Consider the following 22,555-nt stretch of genomic DNA (forward strand, 5'->3'; position numbering starts at 1 on the left):
TGTGTCAGATACTGTGTCCAAGTCATTCTGGAATTCATCCTTCTCTTGTGGGCCTGACTTACAGGTAGTGAAGGGAGATCGAAATAGTCAGACTATCCCCCTAGATCTCTTCTGAAAACATTTAGGAATGTGATGTGTCCCCTACTCCCATCTCACACCATAATTTGTCGATCTCAGGCAAAATCTGTCTTGCGTTCCAATCAAAACAATCAATTACTCTTTCAGCGTGGAGCAATACAGGGCATATAATAACCTTACGTGTCAAACCTGAAGTGTTTTTTTTACTTGAATTTTTTTTTTTACGACTCCTCAGCATATCCCACAAGTTCAGAAGAGTCACCACACTCTACCATTAGCAGTCTTCGCTTTGGTAATGATGGCTCTGGCTCTATATTTTCCTAGTTGAGGTTGAGTGGTAGTTTTCGGAGCAGGATCCAAAACGATTTGCTATATGAGGTTGAGGTTTTGTGACCAAGATACTAATTTATGCTTTTATTTCGAGGCTAATGGCATTCATATGATCTTTTCTAGTACTATTCTATACTGGTTTGTACACTTAGTGTTTCATTATGGGATGTGGGTTTTTGGATGGTCAAAATGAACAAGGGGGCATTTATGTGTAAACCTAATAGGGTTCCCCAAATTGTACACTACAGTGTCCTGCTGTTCTGTTTTGGAGTTAGTAGCCAGAATGTGCAGCACATTTCAGCAAACTGAATACAACCCAGTGTCAGTTTTAATACCACTGCACAGAAATTTCCAGTTTTTCTTTAGTATGAAACCTACATAATCCGGACAATGAGAATTGGTTTCAGGGAAAATACAAATCGCCAAAGAGACCTCCAGTGACACTTTGGTCAAGGAATATTCTCATACAACCTCTACCAAGAGAGGCAAAACCTCCCCAAAAAGTATTCTATCTGTTCCAATCCTGCTCTTTGCTTTGCCAAACATCATACAATATTCTCAACTCTAGATAAGAAAAGATATCTAAAATTGGTATCGAAGGCACAGGGTATTGTGGTTTTCAGTCCGACATTAAGAGCGACTCAGCCTATCCCTACCTGCTTATGACTGATACAAACAATTTAGAGATTACAGTAGATAAAATCGTATTCTAAACCCACGCACTCACATGGTCTGAATATGCACAGTGTGCAAATCTACAACAGTTTCCACAAGCAAAACATCATCATTGATCTTATTACTTATTTTTGTAATGTTGTTGTGTTTTCACCAATCTAGTAATACTTCGCGCTAAAGTAAGCATGTAGTTACTTTGGACAGGCCAGTTACTTCTGGCTTGCAACATCATCTCGGGTGATCATCAAGAAGCTAGCCGTATCAAAAAAGGTTTTACTTTTACAAGGTTTAGGAGTTATATTATTTTGTCTATTCCAGCAGGAATGGGTTCAATATGGGAGCTGCAGTAGTAACTTCAGTACTCGTACCAACTGATTTACAGTATGGTCACCAGCTTGGCAGTGCAAGGTCACCCAGACCTGGAGATTACACTACTGAGTTGTAATGGTTGTGATTCCTGGAGGATAATGTCTGCCAAATGTGCAAATTTCACTAGCAGAATGTCCCCACATTGGTGAAAACAGTACAAATATATGAAGTACTTACTCTCCATTCACATTCCCCAACCCATGAAGGTATGTTTAAAGTTCTGCAAGGGAGCATGTTTTAAAGCTTAATAACTGTTGCTTTCCATACAAAATATCATATCATGTTGCTGCTACGGTAAAACGAGTCTACAAACAGTGCTCTGTTGCTTCTTAGAGTGAGTTCAGCTGTACACTATGTACATAAATAGATAAATGAATGTGATTACAACTAAACACTAGCTCAGCAAACTGAGGGCATTTCTGCAATGCACACATATGACGCCCAAAATGACGCCCAAAATGACTGCTACTGTTCTGTGCATAGTCAAATTCATAGAACACTTTATGCACAAAGAAACAGCATCAGCATCCCCACTGGAAAGTATTGAAATACAGTGCATTAATGATGAAACAATTATGATAATTCCAATATATGGCAAGCCTACTTCATTCTCCAATGTATTCCTTTTGTGCTTCATTATATATTTTGCAGGTAGTGATATTTTCAATGCTTTTTGTCACTTCTGCAACATTTTGTCTATTTTTTCAAAATAAAATTTGGTGCAAACATCAACCAATTTCCAGGCAGATTTTCAATATTGATACATTTTGTTTTCAACAACCTTGGTTTGTAAGTTATGGAAATGGTGGTTGTACCGGTGGAAACTGAACAGGGAAATCTACAACAAAATCGGAAACCATAAGGTGGCATAAAATAGCACACCTGCTGCAAAATACACTACTGCTATTTTCAGGTTGATTCTGTCGATAAGGGAAAAGAGTCACTTTAGAGCTAGTACAAGAAATAAATAACTTCACTGTATGAGGAACTTACAATCTTAACGTTCCCATATGCCCCAGATTCACCTTTACGCTGTCTGCATGCCTCACCTGCAGAAGAAACATTACTTCTAGACTATTATACCAATCAAGGTCCAGACGTCCATTGGCATACATGGGGTTTCAAGACAACATTGGAAAAAGATAGGCATCTAACTTGTGAGTGTAGTCATGCCTCTCACCATTATTTGAGAACCAAATGGACACTCTTGCACTGGACATTCTGGATGTGCAGAGCACCTTCTTGCCACCCCATTGTCTCCTTCCTTCTCATTAGCAAGTTCAGCAATAAAATATTCATACATCAAGTTCAGACTTTTGTGGAAACCCATGATGCTCCAATGGCAAGCAGAAGAACTGAGGCATCCATGGCCAGAACAGAGGACAGCTACATAAATTCATTGACATCCATTATGTCATAGATCATATTCTGCATAGCATGTCAGTGGTATCATCCAGCGGATCACATCTTCGAAGTGGCAAGGGATAAAAGGTTCAGAACTCCAATTAATTTAGTCATTTGTCATGAACAAGGCCAACAGGGTAAAATCTAAATTCCTCCTTGTCACAACTGGTCACATGCAGTATTCCACAGTGACCTGTTCTTCTGCCAACAGGTCACAGTAGTCCTGTGTACACCAGTGTCACGCTCAAGAAGCTAAAGAGGGCTACTTCTTAGTTTTAAGTGAGGTCCTACACCAAACCACCAAAACAAGAGGCCTCAAATTACAGAGGATCAGGAATTAGGCAGCAAGGCTATATTCGTACTTGAGGACAAACACATCATCATCACTCCACTTTGAAAGAACTACATTGATTACGGTTTAAAATCAGGAACAAAGTAAAAGAAAAATGCACAACTGGCAATACCTTAGGCAATTGACCCTCCAAAGCTTTCCTAGTTGCAAATTGAAATCAAGCAGCACCAGGTAGCTCCAGATAGATTAAGTTCCCCATTGCGGATTTAAATAGAACGCTGAATAGAAATAACTATCAAGTAACCAAGTGCACACTGAATGCAAGGTCTAAAAGCTCTGTCTATTCCTTGCTCGTGCAAAAAAAAAAAAAAACGCTCAAGAAGACCTTCTTAAAAAAGGCCTGCCTTGAACACTCATGGTTTTGGGACCATGTTCTACATCAGCATAGACACTGGTCACTTTAAACATGTGCGCTTCTCTGTTCAGAAGGTAAAACATGCAATCAAAGACACAGCAATGTCTATCTCCATCTCTGACGGGGCACTACATTCGATAACACTGGGCATGCCTATCAGAGGGGTGAGTGGGAAGTCTGTTAAATAAGTAGTCATGAGGCTAAGTGCTAGCATTCTGTTAACTACCTAAATAAATAAATTAATGGCCTACTTAGAACCTCAGTAGCTTTATTTCTGCTTCCGATAAATGTTTCAATAAACAAGGACGTTACATTAGGTGCGTATCTTTGAGGCCTAATATTCCCTGCTGATGCATCTCTGATACTGCACGACAAGCACTTAACCACACACAGGGTATGTGACACAGATTCACACCACATTTGCCTAACCTTGATTGCTTTGAGTGAGCCGCTGAAGAGCATGTTGTGGGAAGACACCAGCGTGCAGACAGGGTTGTCGTGGGCTCGGATAGTGTTCACCTTTAGAAGGGATGGGATGTCCCAAACCTGCAAAAAAGAAAGAAAAATATGGCAAAGGTGCTCTAACCACCAACATGCTACAATATTGAGGCTTTAGATTCCCAAACAGCCTGAGGAAAGTGATACTGTATAAAAGTTAGAATATCATATCATTCGTAACAAAATAAATACTTGGAGACTGACACTACAGGATATTCTGGTAAACTTTGAGCGGGCCAGTGACCTCAAACTTCCTCTAGTGGTAGGGATATGTGCATAATTTAGTGCGTTCAAAGACAAAGACCATTTTGCAAATGAAATTTCCTTTCAGTCATTTTACGTGTAAGCCAGGACTGTAACAGCTAGATAGCTTAGCTTGAAAAACTTTAAAATACTTTTCCTGATAGGGACAGTCATACTCACAATAATGGTGCAGTCTGCAGAGCCGCTGTACAATTTGTTCCTAGAAGAGTGAAAGTAGGAAAAACTCAGTGCCAGTCATGTATCAATCGAACTTTGCGACCATCATTCTCCATGAAATCCCTCAAAGCACATACTCTATCTCAGCTGATAAACTGTACGTAGGAAAAGTTACTAGCAGTGCTGGTGCATGGACTACTTTAACTTTATTTCAAGCCCCTGCCAGTCACATTGTATTCAGAAGAGCGCCACCTTGTTAGTGGTACTGGTTTAAAGTCCAATAAACAATACTCCCATGTTAAATGGCTCCACCCTACAGCCATTTGCTGCATGTACCACCGACCAATTTTTTAGTAGCTGATAATCAGTACAACATTTTTAATGTGTTGGATGCAGGGCACCGAGGGTCACCATGAATTGAGGAAATCCAATGATGTAAGCTATGAAGTTATTATGATGAGTGGGCTAAGTAGGTGGTCATACTTTTGCACACATACCTCTCTACTTCAACTATAGGCCACTGTGGGGGGAGGAGCCAAGCTCGCGACCGTGATGGCCGCGTTGTAGCTCGGCTCCGTCAGCCTTCCTGCTTGAACTATCTATCCTGCGCCTTCTCCTGCCCCGAGAAGTCTTATTTGATGGAATATGGAATTATGACGTTTTGCTGGCACTTACCGTCTGCTCCGGATGATCCTAGGTGCCGCGGATCTTGAGCTGTGCCCTTGTTCGCTTTGGAGCCTCCGGGGCGGGCGGGCCTGGGACTCGTCTGCGGCGCCCGGGCGGGGCGGAGCGCCGGGGCCACCCCTTGGTGGAGGAGTGGGGTCGGCCGGAGCGGCCACTGTGCGGTTGGACCGGTGGCGACTGACCGGGCCTGGTCTGGCTCTCCGGGGACCTGGTGGTGGAGCGCTGCCTTCCGCGGACGGGGGTTGACCGCATGGGCGACTCGTCTCCCCTTTGTTCTCCTGTCCGGCCATCTTGAAACCCTCCGCCCGGTCTTGGCGGGCGGCGCCTGTGGGTCGGTGGCGCCGGCTGCCTCAATATTCTGGTGGCCCGCCTTTCTGCCCTGGAGGTTCCATTGCTTGTCGCCGGCTGGATTTCATCGAGCCCCGCCGGTGGCCGGATTGGGGTCGGAGATTGCCGAGGCCTCGCCGGGCTAAAAAGATGGCGGCCTGCGCCCTGTATCTACGCCCAGTTGGAGATGTCGACATCGGCTGGCCGCACGGCCCGTTTGCTGAATACCGTAAAGGTGAGCCTACAGTTGGCGACGTCTTCGCCGCCTTGTGTTCCTGGCGTGCTTCCATGACTGTACCTGTCGCTGGGCCGGATGGTGGTCTTGGTACCGGGCTCGTTGGGCCGTCCCCTGCGTGTGCGGTTCCACCGCTTCAGTGTGCTGCGGGGTCCTTCTTGGAAATTGAAGACACCGGGGCCACCGCTTGTTTGGACGTACAGATGCCTACTGCCTTGTATCGTCAGGAGTTCTTCCCTGTGGTGGATGTACTGGAGGGCCTCCAGCCGAGATCTGTCTGGGTCTGTCTAGCCGGGTCTCCCGGTGTTTTTTTGCCTCGCCCTGCCGAACGGAGATCCTGTAACTGTCTCACCGGGGCGATTTTTTCCCCTTGGTCGGCGGAGCTATGCTTGAGTTGCTTGCTGCTGTTGCTGTCCTTTCTTGTTTATCCGGTCCGAAGCCGTTATGACTTGTGTGGTGTATCGACGATTGGAATCCCTGCTTTTCACCTCTGGCCCCTCATGTTCTGGTTCTTTGTGCACTCTGTGCCCACGGCACTGGACAGACGAGGACAGGGATGAGTTACACTTGTACCGCCGGACTATTACTTCGTGGCATGGCCGATGACTACCTTGCAGCTGTACGTGTATGATCGATTCCTCTTCATATTCCTGGTGCCTGTTTTTTGAAATGACTTTTAGCTTCTCGTGGGATCTAAAATGTGTTCGAACGGGGGGTTGGGAGCTGATAGTTTTGATTATGTGTCTCCTCTCCCACTAGAGATTTTTTTCTTCCCTTCCTTTCCCCTTCCTCTCTTTTTGCCTATGTGGTTTCCTCCTTACTTTTTGACTCTTCTATATTTCGGGTTTCCTGTTAGGGCGACAGGCACGCTGCTGGGGGGGTAGGCCGTAGCCTTCTGCAGGGGTGCAGGGTGGGGTGGGTGGGGGGGGGGTCTGTCTTTTTGTTTTTTTCTTTGTTCTTGGTTCTATGGCTCTTATGTATCTTATTTTCTGGACGCTGCGTCTACATGTAGTCCTCTTGGGGTGTTTTTGCCAGCGTGGGCCTCATGACCTCCCTGCCACCGATGTTCATTGTGCATCCACTACTCCTATTTCCTTCGGTTCCATTGGCTGACCTTTCTTTTGTATGCTTTGCTTGCCAAGGGGCGCATGATGTGGTGCCGCGTACTCTTTTCCCTGTTTTTTCTACCCTTTTTCTTGACGTCCTTTCCCCTTTTTTTTCCCCTTCTTTCTCCCTTTCTTTGGGTTGATGTAGCGGATGGCTCTTTGTATTGCAATCCTGACTTCCTCTTTATGTATTGCTGCGTATTTTCGTAGTAACGGGTGGGCGTTGGGCAGTGGTTGGACTTGCTTGCAGATGTGGGACTTACGTTTTGCTCTTGCTATAATATAGCTGTTCTTTTTGAAATTCGCTGTGTATTGTTTTACTGCTTGCTGACAGCCCGCCACGGACTTTTGGACCCTAATAACTGCACTATTCCTGCTATTCACCCTATTGTATTATAAAATTAACCTTCACTTTTCCTTCTCATGGTGGTTTCCTTGTGGCTTTCTGCCTCGCCTTATTGCATCTGTTATATCGGAGACCCGCTGGAGCTTCTTTCCTGGCCTACGTGCTAATACAGTGTGGTGGCCGGCCCGATGGGTTGTAGGCCCGTATTTGTAAGCTATATCTGCACAATAAAGGTTTTAAAAAAAAAAAAAAACTATAGGCCACTGTGCCAAACTGGCACACCTGCACAGTGGGCATCCAAGTCCTTTTTCTGATGCTGTCCAGCACACAATCCTAGCTGTCAGCTTATCTGATCTCCGCAGAACCAGATCCCGAGTTAGTTTTCCAAGTGTCCTTATGGCCCTAATCATGTGCAGCAAATGTCTTCCACTACCCTGCACCTACATAGTGAGGCCATTTCCTTGGGTATTTGTACAATTGGTGGTTACTGGGATGGGTCTATAGTGGGTACTGTCATTTACTACCACAGAAAGACTCAGAGAGGAGCTTATGTATACATCCCTCCATGCTGAAAACTCAGTTCTACACAGGAAGCTACCAAATAGTGTGAAATCCCCCGGGCTCCACTGTTTCCTCCATCATCATTAACTGCAGCAGATCCATTCTTGCAGAGAGCACCATCTAGATATACCAATATGCAGATGATTCTTCCAAACTCTACTAAATATATCTTCACTTAATGACATACAGAGGCAACTCAAATCATTTCTCAAACTAAATCCCACAAAGACTGAATTCTTTCTGCTTGCCACCCAACAACCCCAGATCCAAGCATAGCTCTCCCTAAATTTAACAGGCTTCACCGCCCTACTGACAGACCAAGCAACATCTCTGGGATTCACCCTTGACAAAGACTTCTCTTTCAAGCAACACACAGCAAGGAAGACCAAGCAAGCTTGATTCCAACTCTCCTTCCTGAAAAAAGTGAAACTGCATCTTCCGGAAGATTACTTCTAGAAGATTTCTTCTGCAAGACTGCTTCAGCCCTGCCCAGTGGTCTTCCCACTCCATAAAGGTATCCTACACGCAGTGGCCTGCCTAATCAAGTACTCTGAAGATAAGGGACCACACCGACCCACAGTAAGACCTACACTTGCTCCAGTTTCCAGACCGGATCATGTTCAAGATGAGAATGTTTTCAACAAGAACCCAGTTTAATTGGCAAAAACCTAGCCACCTCGGGGACAACACCAGACTAGGACCCTGGATATCACCAGCTTAGATTCAATAACGAAAAAACAGGAAGGCAAGACGTCTGTGTTCCCAATAGCAGATTCTAAAACAGCATCCCTTTCGACATCAAAACACCAAATCTCATACAATTCAGAAAAAAAGTTTAAGACATCTTTTCATGGAGCACCTATGCCTTACCCGACAGTCTACCCTTGACATTCACCCAATAACTGCATTTTCCCAGGAGCCATGCCACAAATTCAGGGCTAACTAAAACAAATCCACAAACTAGAAAGATCTTGCTTACCCCCTAAGTCCCCAAGAGAGCTTGCAAACACGCCATCAGTACACAAGTGTAAATATCACCTGTAAACTATTGTCGAAACCAACAATAAAGGAAAATTGCTCTTCATTGCACTCAAGCAAACTCCCTTATGCCCCTACTCGCACATCCCAATCAGTACAGAATTCCACTAGCATTAACCAATATTTGTGGAGAATAATAACCCCATCAGACAAACATGGTCAGTGCGAATACAAATAAAGTCAAGTCATGCATTTAATCATATTGAATGCCAAAATGGCACACAGGCTTCGCCACATCACCACCACCTCACAAGTCGTTACATATAGTGCTGCATCGTTCTTTTCTCTACATTTAAAGCAATATAACAACGACGACTTCTTTTGAATTGTAAATTAATCTCACTTGATGGCAGTTGTCTCTGTCTACCTTAAGACTAAACAGCTCCTGACTTCTCAGAAAAAAAAAAAAAAAAAAAAGAAGAACACAGACAACCTCCACTTCATTACCAAACAAGCTCTGCAATTAGCAAGCTCCCACTGTAATATGGAGACTGAAATCATACATGAAGTCAATGATGCTCAAGAAAACACTCAGAGAACCCGGTCTCCTAGGTAGTTGTCAGACACTCTCAGTTGTTTGACAAGGTTGGACATCAGGTGTATTGGCACCTCTCTCTGCCAATTAGAACTTCCATGACACTGTCCTCGCCTGGTTACCTCTATTCTTTCAAACAGAAAACAGTGTTTCCAAATAGACTCACCTAGAACCCCCTCACAGGAGGCCTACCCAAGATTCCAAACATGGTCCATGTGTTTAACTCCTACAAAGAAGCTTTGGGGCCCCCTGCTGGCACAAAAAACAAATATAACTATTTATTAATATGCTGATGTCCCCCGAGTATATTTGGGGTGGTCAACGGATGACCGCAGTCACAAGAGAATATATGTATTGACAAAATCCAAACATATTTCTACTTTTTATTTTATTTTTAAACTAAATCAGACTAAACCTAACTGCAGACTCATAAACATCACCACTTCCTGCCAAGCTTGGATCTAAGCCAGTTTGTCAGACACCAATCTTTAAGGATGTTCTCTTGCACTACACTCCGAGTAAAATCACAGAGAAATCTGAGTGAAATCACAGACTCTATCCGATCTTAAAGGGAAGAAAGATTTCCCAAACTGATTTTAATGAAGCACAAGCCTTCTTGTTGCCAAACAAAACTGGGACTTGACTGTCTGGCCCTCTCTCATATCCACATAGGCACAGACCAAGAAACAAGTCCTCTCTGAATATGGCGCATTGCCCTAGAATGAGCTGCACCAGCCTCAAATATTTTCTAAATGAGATGATTAAACTAAAAACTCACTTCTTCTCTTACTCCTGGCACTTTAATACTGACTCCTACTGGCCACATCCTCCATAGAGGTGCACCCCTCAATATACCCACCGCATCCTCAAGAGCTTGTGTAATCATGAACTTCTGTAAACTTTGTAAATAGCCTCGAACTGACATACCAGAATTGAATTCCACAACTCCTTAGGCCAGCTTCATTCTCTATAACTATGTCCAGTGAAATAAAAAAAACAAAAAAGGTAAAATAATCATAACTTGGATTGTGCTCTGGGCTCATCATTCACATATTTCACATTTTGGAGCACTATCCTGTGGTCATATTTTTAAACATGATGTATAAACATAGTCAGGTTATATTCCCTTTATTTGTGGTATTCTAGTTCAATATAGAAAGTGTCACATCAATGTGACGCTAATTGTGACAGATGCACTCCATGGAACGGTAATGAGCTAAACAGTTCAATTTAAAAGGAAAAGAAAGATGTTGAAGGCTAGGAAGACCTGAGGCTGGACCGATCATACTATACACTCAAATTAAGAGGTGTGAGCATCCGATGTCACACATACATTAGAGCGTATGTAATAGAGAAATGGGCCTTCAAAGAAGGCAGAGAATTATTCATGAAGATCCAGCTGGATACATTGAAAGTCACACCAGCCAATGTTAACCGCCAAAAGTTAAACTCTGCAAAAACAACAAAGACAATAACTCAGAAACTGTGAGTAATGGAAAATTTGTCAACTATTCTGATGACGTGATGTATACTTTCATCACCAAGTAAAGGTTAGGAGTTGAAGAAAGCGATGGTGATTTATCTATCAATCACCTCTAATTGGCATTTGAAAACTGATGCATCCATCTGAGAGACTACACCAGCATAGATACATTTCAAGGATATATTACTCCTACTTTCTCCTAGTGGTTCAAGAATCAATGGTTGGTTGCGAGCTCATCCACAGTGCAAAGATTAGAGAAACGCTAGCTGGTACATGAGAAAAGTATGACACTAAAATATGGTATCAAAGTCCATTGGTGCTCAGGGATGACAAGTTGGTAGCTTAGGTTAAAGCAAAGAATCATGACTTTTACAAGAAAACAAAATCTGGCTCTGCACCGTCCCATTCAACCTGTATTGCTTCATATGGGGCTACAAATAGCTCCTGTGGCTGTCCCTATGTGAATTACCCAATAAGATAATAGATATCGTCTTTTTTATATTCATCAAACTTTATTCTTTCTTAGCTTGTTTTATTTCTTTATACATATTGCAAATCTGAAATAAATTATACATAAAACATAATATACATACATACAATCTATGGAACATCAGGAGAAACAAATGGTTCTTTGATTATTTCTTTTCATTTTACATTAAACAATGGTTTCAGGAACCTTTGTGTAAAAAACATGCAAAATTACACAAACATTTCTCTATACACAAGCAAATGTTCTAATCAAAAGTCGATACCGCTTACCAGTCTCACAGTCAAAAAACATACCCCTTTGTATTCCAAATGCCACTCTCTTTACATCCGTACACATTCATACATACACATGTCGACTGGAGAGAACAGGATCCCAACAGACAACACAACAACGGCTGAAAAACAAGTCTATATCCCATTGCCCATGGATAGTGACTGCAATAAGTGGTTGAGATTAGTATGAATGTGACAAGTGTGTGTATGAATGTGTACGGATTTAAGGAGAGAGTGGTGTTTGGAATACAAGTTCTGGTTCCCTTATGGTCATGGGGTGCATTTATTGCAGGGCTTCGAGTTATGCTTGGACCTTGCTCAGGTGCTGTGAAGCTGCAGGGAAGTCCAGTGGCGCCACCTACCACCACTCAGAAGCAATTGCTAAAAAAAGTTCCAGATCCAGTCAGTCTGGCACTTGGGGTAATTCAAACTGGGAAGAATCAGCAAATAACAAATTCATCAAGATTTTGGGTTTCTCACGTTAACAACAGACATGGCTTTTGCGTGACATTTTACCTTTGTCAGCTTTAAGATGATGCAGTTTCGTAGACCACTCACTTTCATTAGACAGTATCTAAATCGGAGTGGTGAGTGGGTATGAGAATGAGTGTGTGAGTGTACACAGATCAGTGACAGGTTGTCGGGCCAGTGTTGAGGTGACTCTGTTAGAGCCTCATTAAATAGCAGCAAGACTCTGAAACTGCAGGGTCATGCTGCAAGAATTTAGAAGCCAGATTTGTCTGGTTTCTACCATGGTCAACAAAAGGTCCAACACTTGTGCTGATCTGCGATGTGCCACTAACACAAGCACTCTCCTCTGACTGGGAGCCCTAATGGGAAGCCCAACTCTGTCTCAGGAGTATTGAGTGGACCAGCCTGCTGCATACATGCCTCCATCAAGTGTTGTGAGGAGAAGCAAATTATCAGCCTCCTTTCCTTCACACGGTGTGAAGTTGCAGCGATCTCCAACCCTACTGGTATAAGATACTGACCTGCATTGCAAACTATTATCATGGGATATCCCGTCAAATCCCAAATTAGTTTAACTCCATAGCATTGACGGAATAGGCGGCAATAGGTATAAACAACATTTATTATTCTTAGGGCTCACACTTGAAAAACTGGATATTGCTCAACATTGGAAGAATAACACTTTGCCACCCTTAGGGAAGTGGAAAAAAGCCTTAGACGGGTGAATAGGAATGGAATTAGCTGTGTTCTAGGCACAGAGTTGCCCACAGAAACACCGAAAGACATGGCAACGATGGCCAGATTATAGGAGATATTGACTTACCTGAAGTAGAGTCCCCGGAATGCCTCATACAGCTGGAAAGCAATTCAATTGCGTGGTGTCCTAAAACTGGCCATGATTATCCAGATAGACATGACGAGTCAATGATTGGATGGTGTGGGGAGAAGGGGGAGCCAAATCTGTGCCCAGTTCAGTAAAGGTAAACTGTTTATTTTCCTATTCTTTTTCATCATTTCCTGTACTATTCTCACCAGTACATGGCGGCATTCATATTGACATTTATTGATGTGTAGACCTCTGGGTTGCTTTTGCATCAATATAAAACTGAATAAAACCTGTTCTAAAAAACAAAAAATGAATTTGCAGCCTCTGTGCTCTGTAGTGTCTAGGTTACATATTTCTGAAAGAGGGCAAAAGATGCCACTGTTATGCAAAAGGGCTCTTTTATAAAAAACTGCTTTCTGTCAAATTACTTCCAGTACCTAGGAGAAAGAGATCCCAGGACTGAGAGGAGCTTATGGTATGTAATACAAAAGAGCGAGAGAGAGAAAGAGAGAGCAAGAGAGCGAGCGAGTGTGTGAGATTCGATGCTCTCCAGCAAAACTGTATGCTTGTATGTGCACAACTCTCAATGTGGTAATGTATCTTAATCTCATCTGTGTTCACAAACACACATGTGGGGAAACTAGGTACTAGTCAACTCACCCTTGTATGCAAAGAGCAAGCACAATCCCATCATGTCCCTCCAAGGTCTTCTGGCACTTGTAAGTGGTGCAGGTATCCCAGACCTAGCAGGGGAGGAGAGTCAGTGGAACAATCACACCATCAAAGTAACAGTAGGAGGATGCTAGAGCAGGACAACAGCATCGACCTCAGGCCTGATTCCAGTACACCAAAGCATTAGCATAAGCAGCAAAATGAGGATAAGATTCCAGTGGATTAGATGATGAGTCAATGAAGCAACTGGATGGGTTAATTCCAAAATACCAGAGTATGATAATAAGCAGTGACCACTGTGCCCAACTGCACAACACCAAACAACAACTACATGACCTCATAGCACAGCACCAGAGCGCAAGCAATTAAAAGAGAGTCCGATTTCAGGGAACCAAAGTAGACCACACCCAGGAGAAGCGGATGTCAAGATACCAGTGAGTCACAAAAAGCAGTGACTGCAACTGAACCTAGAACCAAGAACATGTGTACAAGGTGGCAAGAATAAACAAGTAGGGCCCATTCCCTAAGTTGAGACCATGAGCATAAAAAGTGACAGCAGGGCCACATTTTAGATCAGGCAATGAGCACACACAATGACAGTAGAAGCAGATTCCATGAGTACACTAAGAGATAGTGAAACTTGATTAAAGGTACCAATGTATTACAAAAGTTACTGCAGGTCCTAATTCAAGTACCAGAGCATAGCAATGAGCTCAACAGTAAAATCAACATCAAGGTTATATTCCAGCACGCCGGAACAAGATTGCAAGCAGCGGTCCAGAGAATAATTTTAAGGCACTCAAATAAAGCAGCAAGCTAAAATAAGAGGACCTGAATTCATGACTGTAGATCATTCACACAAGCATAGAACTCAGGATCTAGACCTGGGCATCATAAGCTTAAGACTTGACAGCAACACATGAATAAAGGACACCAGAAGCAAGCACTGACTGCTGGAGCTGGTGTCCTGAACACCACAAGAAGAATCAACAAAGAGAACCTAATGTCAGGACACCGTGAGCACAAGCAACGGCAGCCAGACCTGGTTGCAGGGCAACATGAACACAGGAGGGAAAATAAAACCAGACTGTGGGCACAGCAGCGGGTAGTGGGCTTGTTTCCAGGACACACCACTAACAATGACAGCCGAAAGAGGTTCCAGGACACAGTCAACACAAGCATTGACAGCTGCCGGTAATCTGTGCTACCATGAGTAAAAGCAGAACCGGGCTTCTGAACGCTCCAAGCACAGGCAGGGCAATTCCAGGCTACTGAAGCACAAGCTGCGACACAAAGGCTGATCAGAGAACATGGAAGCATGCAACAGAATTATTCATTGAAAAGAGCATTTCAGTTTACTTAGAAAGGGGGAAAAAGAGTAGGTGATGTACAATATAATTGATAATGAGGTTGTCTGACTATCGACCATCCCATCCTATAATGAACGTGTGCTTTCTCCATTTCTTTCTATCTGTCTTTCTTGGGTCATGCAATGTAAACCAGTGTCAAACAATTTGGATGGGAAACACAATGTAAACAACTGTTAAAGTGTCATGTGATTGATCACACCAGGGACCACCAATACATAGGGGAGTTCAGTTGGACTGGTTTATGTGTTTGCATAACTAAACTTATCAAACATGGTTGGACGGAAATAGACTAAATGAATCCTGGATTCCTGTTACATTTTTCCATGAGAAGCACGTTGTGGGAAAAGTTCCCTGTAAAGAGAAAGTCACGTATGAAATACAATAAAAAGTGCTGGGGAAGTGCCATGATTGGTTGCGGCCAAGAAAAGAGCAATGCCCAGACAACATATTCTATGTAGAACCCTTTCATAGTGGAAAATATTGCTTTTCATGGACACAGCTACGCTTGGACACCACTCGGTGTATGGAGAGTGAAAAGAATGGCAAATGGGAGAGCCATAATTCACATGCAGTGTTTCCCGTGAAGGCAAATATACTTAAAAGGGATTGAAAATGAATAAACATCATCCATGGGGCAAACATAGTCTAACATGGCCATAGAGCTGTAACAGCTAGATGGGTGTGTAAAATTTCTGCTGTTCTGCACTCGGAGTGTGGCTACATCACACATTGAAAGGGAAGATGCTCTTACCTTTATTGTTTTATCCGAAGAGCCGCTGAAGAGCAAGTCACCAATTGAGTACACGCATAAGCACCACACAGGGCCCTGATGTCCTACAAATGTGCCCTTACACTTGAATATCTGTTGAGGATCATAAGCTGCAAGACAAAAAATACATTCGGAGAATCAGGAAAAGGCCCAGTAGGCCACTCCTACTTCAGAAACACACACGCCACTGTCTTCAGACCCTCAGCAAAAGTGATTGGTGCCAACTTGTCACCACCTTCAAGAAGCAGATCTCTCACTTGAGCGCTGCAGTTCCCACACACTCAGAATTGCAAGGTCCTCGGTTTTGTAAGACCAAGGGAATGAGAAAGGGATCATGACCGATTCCCAACATGGCTACCAAAAAGCAAACATTTGGCTCTGTGGAGGGACAGAACACATCCAGCAAAACCAATTGCTTGGCTGCTTGTAATGGGTGGGAGAATGAAATGATCTCTCAACGGATTCAGACTGGACAAAAATAGGCCCAGACACCAAAATAAAAGTGGCCCCTATTAGTGAATTACAAATCTAAAAAAAGTGGTTCATATTCACAGCCTTGGGTATTTTTGAACTTGTAAAGACAAGCTGTATATATGTTTTACAAGGTATGGATTTCAGCTTGTTACAGGCAATGTTTGATTTAACATCCAGGAAATAAACAGTAAAAACCAGTCGAGGAGACCATAAAGCAGACTCATAAACAGCCAAAAATGTGCCCCACAACTGACCAGTCAAACCAGCCTTTCCGGTACGGCCATATTGCACAATAGGCCAGCCCAACCATGTCTTACAATCACATCTGAATCAATTCAAATATCAGTGAAAAATTTTGTCTCCAACAAGCTCAAATACAACTACCAGCACTTCTGAAGGATGGGGAGGTGGAAGTAGCTCAGTTTAGTGGGAGAGTGCCTTCTATCCTGGGGAAGCCCTTTGTTTTGAAACCCTCGAAAGTGAATCTATTTTCAAAGCAAACATCTCTAGAAGAGACAGTAAAAGGTGCTTGTATAAGAAAGCCACATCCACCACCATCTTAAGTTAACAATGAAAAATAGGATACACCAAGAAACGATGGGAAAAGCAACAAGCATACTCACATCCCAGGATCCCCATATTCAGCCTTGCGTTGATGTGGGAAAGTTCATCCTGCAAATGAAGAAAAGCTGTGACTATTCGGAAGATGCCACAAATTAATTGAAAGCATAATTATGAATAGGTATGAACCTATATCTTAAAGTGAAACCATGTCTTCTAAGGCAAAGACTGCAACACTGAAGTACGCATGAACAATCGGAACGGCATCTTTCAGCAACTGGATTCAACCAAGAGTTGGGTCACAACTTACAGATTACAAGCAAACTCAAGGACTCAACTGGTGCAAGAGGGGGAGTAGGCTTTCAGAACTGAACTCCCTAACAGGTGACTAGTTTGCAGCACATATAGGTAGCTAAAGGATGGACAGGGAGCATCAGCTTGAAGCGTAATGTGGGTCTGAAAAGTAGTACAAGAGTATTTGGCTAACAAACATGACTTTTGGGGTAAGAAGGGACAGGAGGATTAGGTTCATGACTAAGCAGGTGCTGTTGGGTAAAGCCCATGAATCTAAGGGAAAACAGTAGCTCTAGAGCAAAACACAATGGCTTTAGGAGTGGTTTTAGAATGACGGAAACAGCTATACAGATCTACAAGGGCTGATGAAGCAGCACTCATCTCTGCAAGCACGGCTGAAGGGCTTGGTCCAGGGCTCAGATGATTATCAAAAGTTGCTAGTTGAACTACCAGACAGTGGGTGGGCTGAAATTTCAGTGTCAAGATCAAGATTCCGAAGGGGAGCAGAAAGAAAGAAACATTGTACTTATCTGTAACAATAGTTTTTGAGCTTCAGCCTCTATCTAGATTAACCTGCTGTGTGTTATGCCGCCATTTAGTTGTTGGGTCCAGAAATATTCCCATTTGTTGTTTTTCTTCTTTTAAGGAGCCCAGCAGAGGATGAGTCATGCCAACCCCCATGACTTCTAAAGTAAAACCACATTGCCACAGTACATGGGTACCATTAAGAATTATTTTTTCTGTTCAGCCAACCTTTCAGTCTACTGCTTTGATTGCCATTCTCTTGTATAAAAACATGTATATTCAATTAGTCCAATTTTCTCCATTTGGACACAGTACAACAACAGTACAGTACAATACAACAAGTAATTGTGAGTGTACACTCACTTTCACAGCTGTTGGTAGAAAGCCTTCATGCCTTACAACCCTCAGACTTATGGTACTTTCAAAGACAGAAGTCTTTGAAAGTACCATAGAACTACACAAGCATCTTTCTGTACCAATTTAGGATTGCAGTTAATGTAAAATCTAATATCAAACGTTCCTCTTCAACAAAAACGGTCAACCTTTAATGTATATTAAGTTATGGCGACTAACATCACATGCGAAAGTCTGTGATACTTTGCAGATGACAGAAAGACAGTGAAACCTTGATTACTGATACACAATTGCATTACCTAACCAGCTGTCCTGTCCTTCTTCCACGTTATTTAGTGCGATACAGCTAACACCTACATACTCAAAGTGGTTTTACCTACATTTAAAGGAATACTGTTAGGATTTAAAAAAATTATACCAAACACATGTTTTATTGCTGCTTAAAATGTGCAGGAGAGTTCAATGTAGATCCATCACAGCCAGACCCAAAACAGATATTCAGCACATCTGCAATGATTCTTTCCGTACTTAAAATTACTTTGATGATTCTGAAAATCTGGCTTGGATATGGCTTTCCTAGATATATGTTGGACTTTTCTGGCCCAGTGCAATTCATAGAGGATGGGAGAGCCCAGAGTCTTTGAGATAGAGATAATTTACAGACATAAATAATGAATACATTGTGTATATTTATGCTGCAAGATGCAAACCTGTTTTCCACACTGGTTACACAAGTTGGGTTGTCTCTGACCCGAGGTATGCTTAGTCGCTTCCGGAGACCTGAATGGTTTAAGATTGAATGGTTGATGCGAAGTAAGAGTTCCACCCGACAGGATAGTGGGAGGTCTTCATGCCAGAAGATTTCAGCTACGCTTGGCTATACTGACCATTTACACTGGACAGACCATCTGATTCTATCCTTACAAGCCCTGCCTCGGATTCCTGGGTTACCCCATCAGTTTCTCCGGCACAGATGGACGGCCCATTTCTAAACTGACACTGAGAGGGTGAGTCACGCATAGGTGAAGTCCTAGGGGAGTTACGGGAGTTGGGAATTCACTTGTTAAGTGAGGAAAAGAAAACGTGTGTGCCAGTGGTCCAGACACAGAAGAGATGGGTATTTAAGAGAAACTCAGCCTCAAAATATAAACCTCTAGTGCAGCAGCTTCCGTCAGGGTGGCGTTATGCTGCAGCCAAACAGGCATTTGCCTTGATCAGTCACTTCATATAATGTAAACAAGAGCTGCAGCTCAGTATGTTGTCAAGAGAGTATACTGCAGTAACAAGAAATGTATTTCCGATAAGACACCCTTTCATCGATTTTCCTCACTGACAATGGGAAAAGGAGAGTAAATGTTAAAGTTTTTTTCCACCAGGCCTGTAAACCTAACCAAGTATACCAATGGGCACCAAAAGCCATGAACACCAACACTGACAGCAAACTCAACGTCTCCCACCTAGTTAAAAAAAATGCCATTCTTGCATCACCTCTTCTCGGTTGTTATTAGCAGAATGTTACAAATTAGTGAGAAAAAAAACTGTTCTGACTTATTTGGTTCTCTGCTTCGGCTGAAAATATTGCCAATTTGACCTCAACTCTTTATGAAAGAAATGATGGCATATAATTGACATTTTTTGTCCACTGCACAGCTAGTAAATAAAACAAGAAGGACATCCAACCGCTTCAAGGAGTGGAGGAATCCTAAATCTCATCCTACATTTGCTACGACACAAGTTCTCTTCTTGAGTCCCGAATGACAGCCATTCTTGTGGAAGCTGAACCAAGAGTCTGGTGTACTGACGACTTAAGACTACATTTTTCAGCTGTTTTACCTCAGTGCCCACAAGAGGACACATTCTCTCTATTTGATAAAGACTGTCGGTTAAATCTAGAAAACCTGTGACATATTTTGCATGTATTACTATAAAACATAAATCAGCTTAACCTAGAGGGACATATGCAGAATTATTATAGTAAGCTTAAAGTTAGTTAATATTTTATTTTGTGTTTTAGTTCATGGTTTATACCTAGCTTATATTTATCTTTTTTTTTTTTTATCTAGCTCCATTGCATTTGACCTAAGTCCCTGGAGAAACAAATGTTTAAATACATCATATTTAATCTTCACGCAGGTTGTTTGTTGCATGCAAAACTCAAATAATATTGATGTACAAGCTATGATATTGACCAGAACAGACAATTTTGTTTAAATAGACGTTTATCACCCTGGCAACAACAAACAAACATACTCGAGAGCTATGCAGACAAATGCCTCCTAACTGCTCAGGATTTACAAAAGCTCCAGAGTACTGATTTTAAGGTGGCTAAGAAGGAGATTGTAAACACAGAAGAACAGTGTTGACTTGACCTCCTGGCACGGTGTACATCCAAGTATTGTCATCACGAAAGTCAACAGATACATGACTGAAAGGAAGCGCGCGCGCGCGCGCGCACACACAATAAGTGCGCATACACACACAGCTTGTTAATTAAGTCACTAATAACTTTCGTTTTTAAGGCTGTTTCCATACTTGAGAGAAAACTGATGACTTTGTTCTCTCAGAGACCCACTGAACATAAGAAATTTGGAAGCACTTGTTTGTTTTACTACTGATTTTTTGTTTATTTAATTGACTGCTTATTCATGCATACAACATACCATAAAAATGTGCTTCCTGTACACACTTATGATGATTGTATAGATATAGCCACATGGCAGGAAATCAAGAAACCAGACATGTTTGCACAAGGTCAGTGGAGGCAGAGAGGAAGTGAGTGAACTAAAACAGACACCCATTCTGTTATGGATTTTTGAAGCATGACATGCAACTTGACAGCAGTAACTTTTTTCATTTAACCACTGGGGAAGTTTGCAGATAGAGGTTGTCTTGGAAATGACATTTTAGCTTTAAGAACACATTTCGGGAATTGTGTTTCTTGCATCATTCAAACGTTCCTCTTCAACAAACACTGTCAACCTTTAATGTATATTAAGTTATGGCGTCTGACATCACATGCGGAAGTCTGTGATACTTTGCAGATGACAGAAAGACTGTGAAACCTTGATTACTGAATCAAAATTGCATTATCTAACCAGCTGTACTGTGCTTCTTCCACGTTATTTAGTGCGATACAGAGAACACCTACATACTCAACGTGGTTTTACCTATATTTACAGGAATACTGTTAGGATTTTAAAAACTTACACCAAACACATGTTTTATTGCTGCTCAAACTCTTGTGCGAGAGAGTTCAATGTAGATCCATCACAGTCAGACCCATACCAGATATTCAGCACATCATCAATGATTCTTTCCGTACTTAAAATTACTTTGATGATTCTGAAAATCTGGCTTGGATATGCCTTACCTAGATATATGTTGGACTGGTCTGGCCCAGTGCCTATTGACTAGCTAACATTAAGCAAAAGATGGTATATGTCTGCTCACCCTTCCGCAGAGGTGCACACAGAGACAGATGACAGGGTGGCCTAAGCAGACACCAGAGGCCTGCTTGTACCTCAGGGTGGTGGTATTCCCTTTGATCTTGCACAAGCAGCATACTCACATTCAACATGGACGCGTCCCTGCGGAACTCCATCATGTCCTCGCTCAGTTTGCTCTGGTTCTCGTCCAAAACATCTATTATCAAAAGAAAAAATCAGAAGTAAGCAATCAGGAAAAACCAAAATTATCTCTCTGCAAGTGACACTGGCATTTGACACGTGACAGACTGCCAAAGCAACAAATGATGGACAGAATGCTGAATAAATCAAGCATTCACCCTCAGTCAAGAGATCTGGGTTAAATCCATTGTTCTTTTGCTCACTACGCCACCCCAGCTTAGACCCAGCCATACGCAAATCAGTATTGACCCTGCTCCTCATTGGACCAGTCCAGCCCAAACTGCCATCTCGGGTCATCCCTGGAAAGGAACCAAGCATCCTGGGACCGGTTTCGGGGTATCACCTCTCATCAGCCAGGCTACTAAATCCAGTGGCACCGCGAGCAAGGGACCCACGTCTGGGCATACCAATCCCACTTAGGGGGGAAAACCACTGCGGCAACAAACAGCGGATGGAATCTGTTCTTTTTGCACCGAAACAGGTCCCAGGATGCTTGTTTCTGATCCAGGGAGGAACCGGCCGGAGAGTACGGGCTGGACTATTCCCATGGGGAGCAGGGTTAAGACTGATTTGCATATGGCTGGGTCTAAACTGGAATGGCATGGCGTGCAAAAAAAGCAATAGATTGAACCCGGATTTGTGACTTGGGATGATTGTTTGATTTGTTCAGTATTCTATCCATTATCTGTTTTTTTTGCATGTGTCACCCTAAGTGGGGAGGGTATGCCCAGATGTGGGTCCCATGCTCGCTACATCACCAGATTCAGGCTAACCTGGCTGATAAGGGGCGATACCCCGAAACTGGTCCCAGGATGCTTGTTTCTGGTCCAAGGAGGACCTGGCCTGGCAGTTTAGGCTGAACTGTTCCCATGGACAGCAGGGTCAAGACTGATTTCAATATGGCTGGGTCTAAACTGGAATGGTGTGGCATGCAAAACAATGGTTTTAACTCAGATTTGTGACTGGGGGTGAATGTTTGATTTGTTCAGCATTCCGTCAATCATGTTCTTGTTGCGACTGCTGCTACTGTCAGACCACACAATAGTCTAGCCAGC

General features: G+C 42.8%; 1 protein-coding gene across 5 annotated transcripts in view; it reads right to left on the reverse strand.

Moving 5' to 3' along the window:
• TRAF7 (TNF receptor associated factor 7) overlaps positions 1–22,555 on the reverse strand; it is a 196,337-nt gene that overhangs the window by 27,705 nt on the left and 146,077 nt on the right. For all 5 annotated transcript variants that reach the window (XM_078664845.1, XM_078664843.1, XM_078664844.1 and 2 more), the window contains 6 exons: positions 21,443–21,516; positions 16,764–16,812; positions 15,649–15,776; positions 13,516–13,598; positions 4,485–4,524; positions 3,993–4,109 (listed from right to left, as the gene is read on the reverse strand). In XM_078664845.1, coding sequence (XP_078520971.1) covers positions 3,993–4,109; positions 4,485–4,524; positions 13,516–13,598; positions 15,649–15,776; positions 16,764–16,812; positions 21,443–21,516 — 491 coding nt within the window. The remainder of the gene's footprint in view (positions 1–3,992; positions 4,110–4,484; positions 4,525–13,515; positions 13,599–15,648; positions 15,777–16,763; positions 16,813–21,442; positions 21,517–22,555) is intronic.

This window comes from Lissotriton helveticus, chromosome 10 (genome assembly GCF_964261635.1).
Source record: "Lissotriton helveticus chromosome 10, aLisHel1.1, whole genome shotgun sequence".
Taxonomy (NCBI): domain Eukaryota; kingdom Metazoa; phylum Chordata; class Amphibia; order Caudata; family Salamandridae; genus Lissotriton; species Lissotriton helveticus.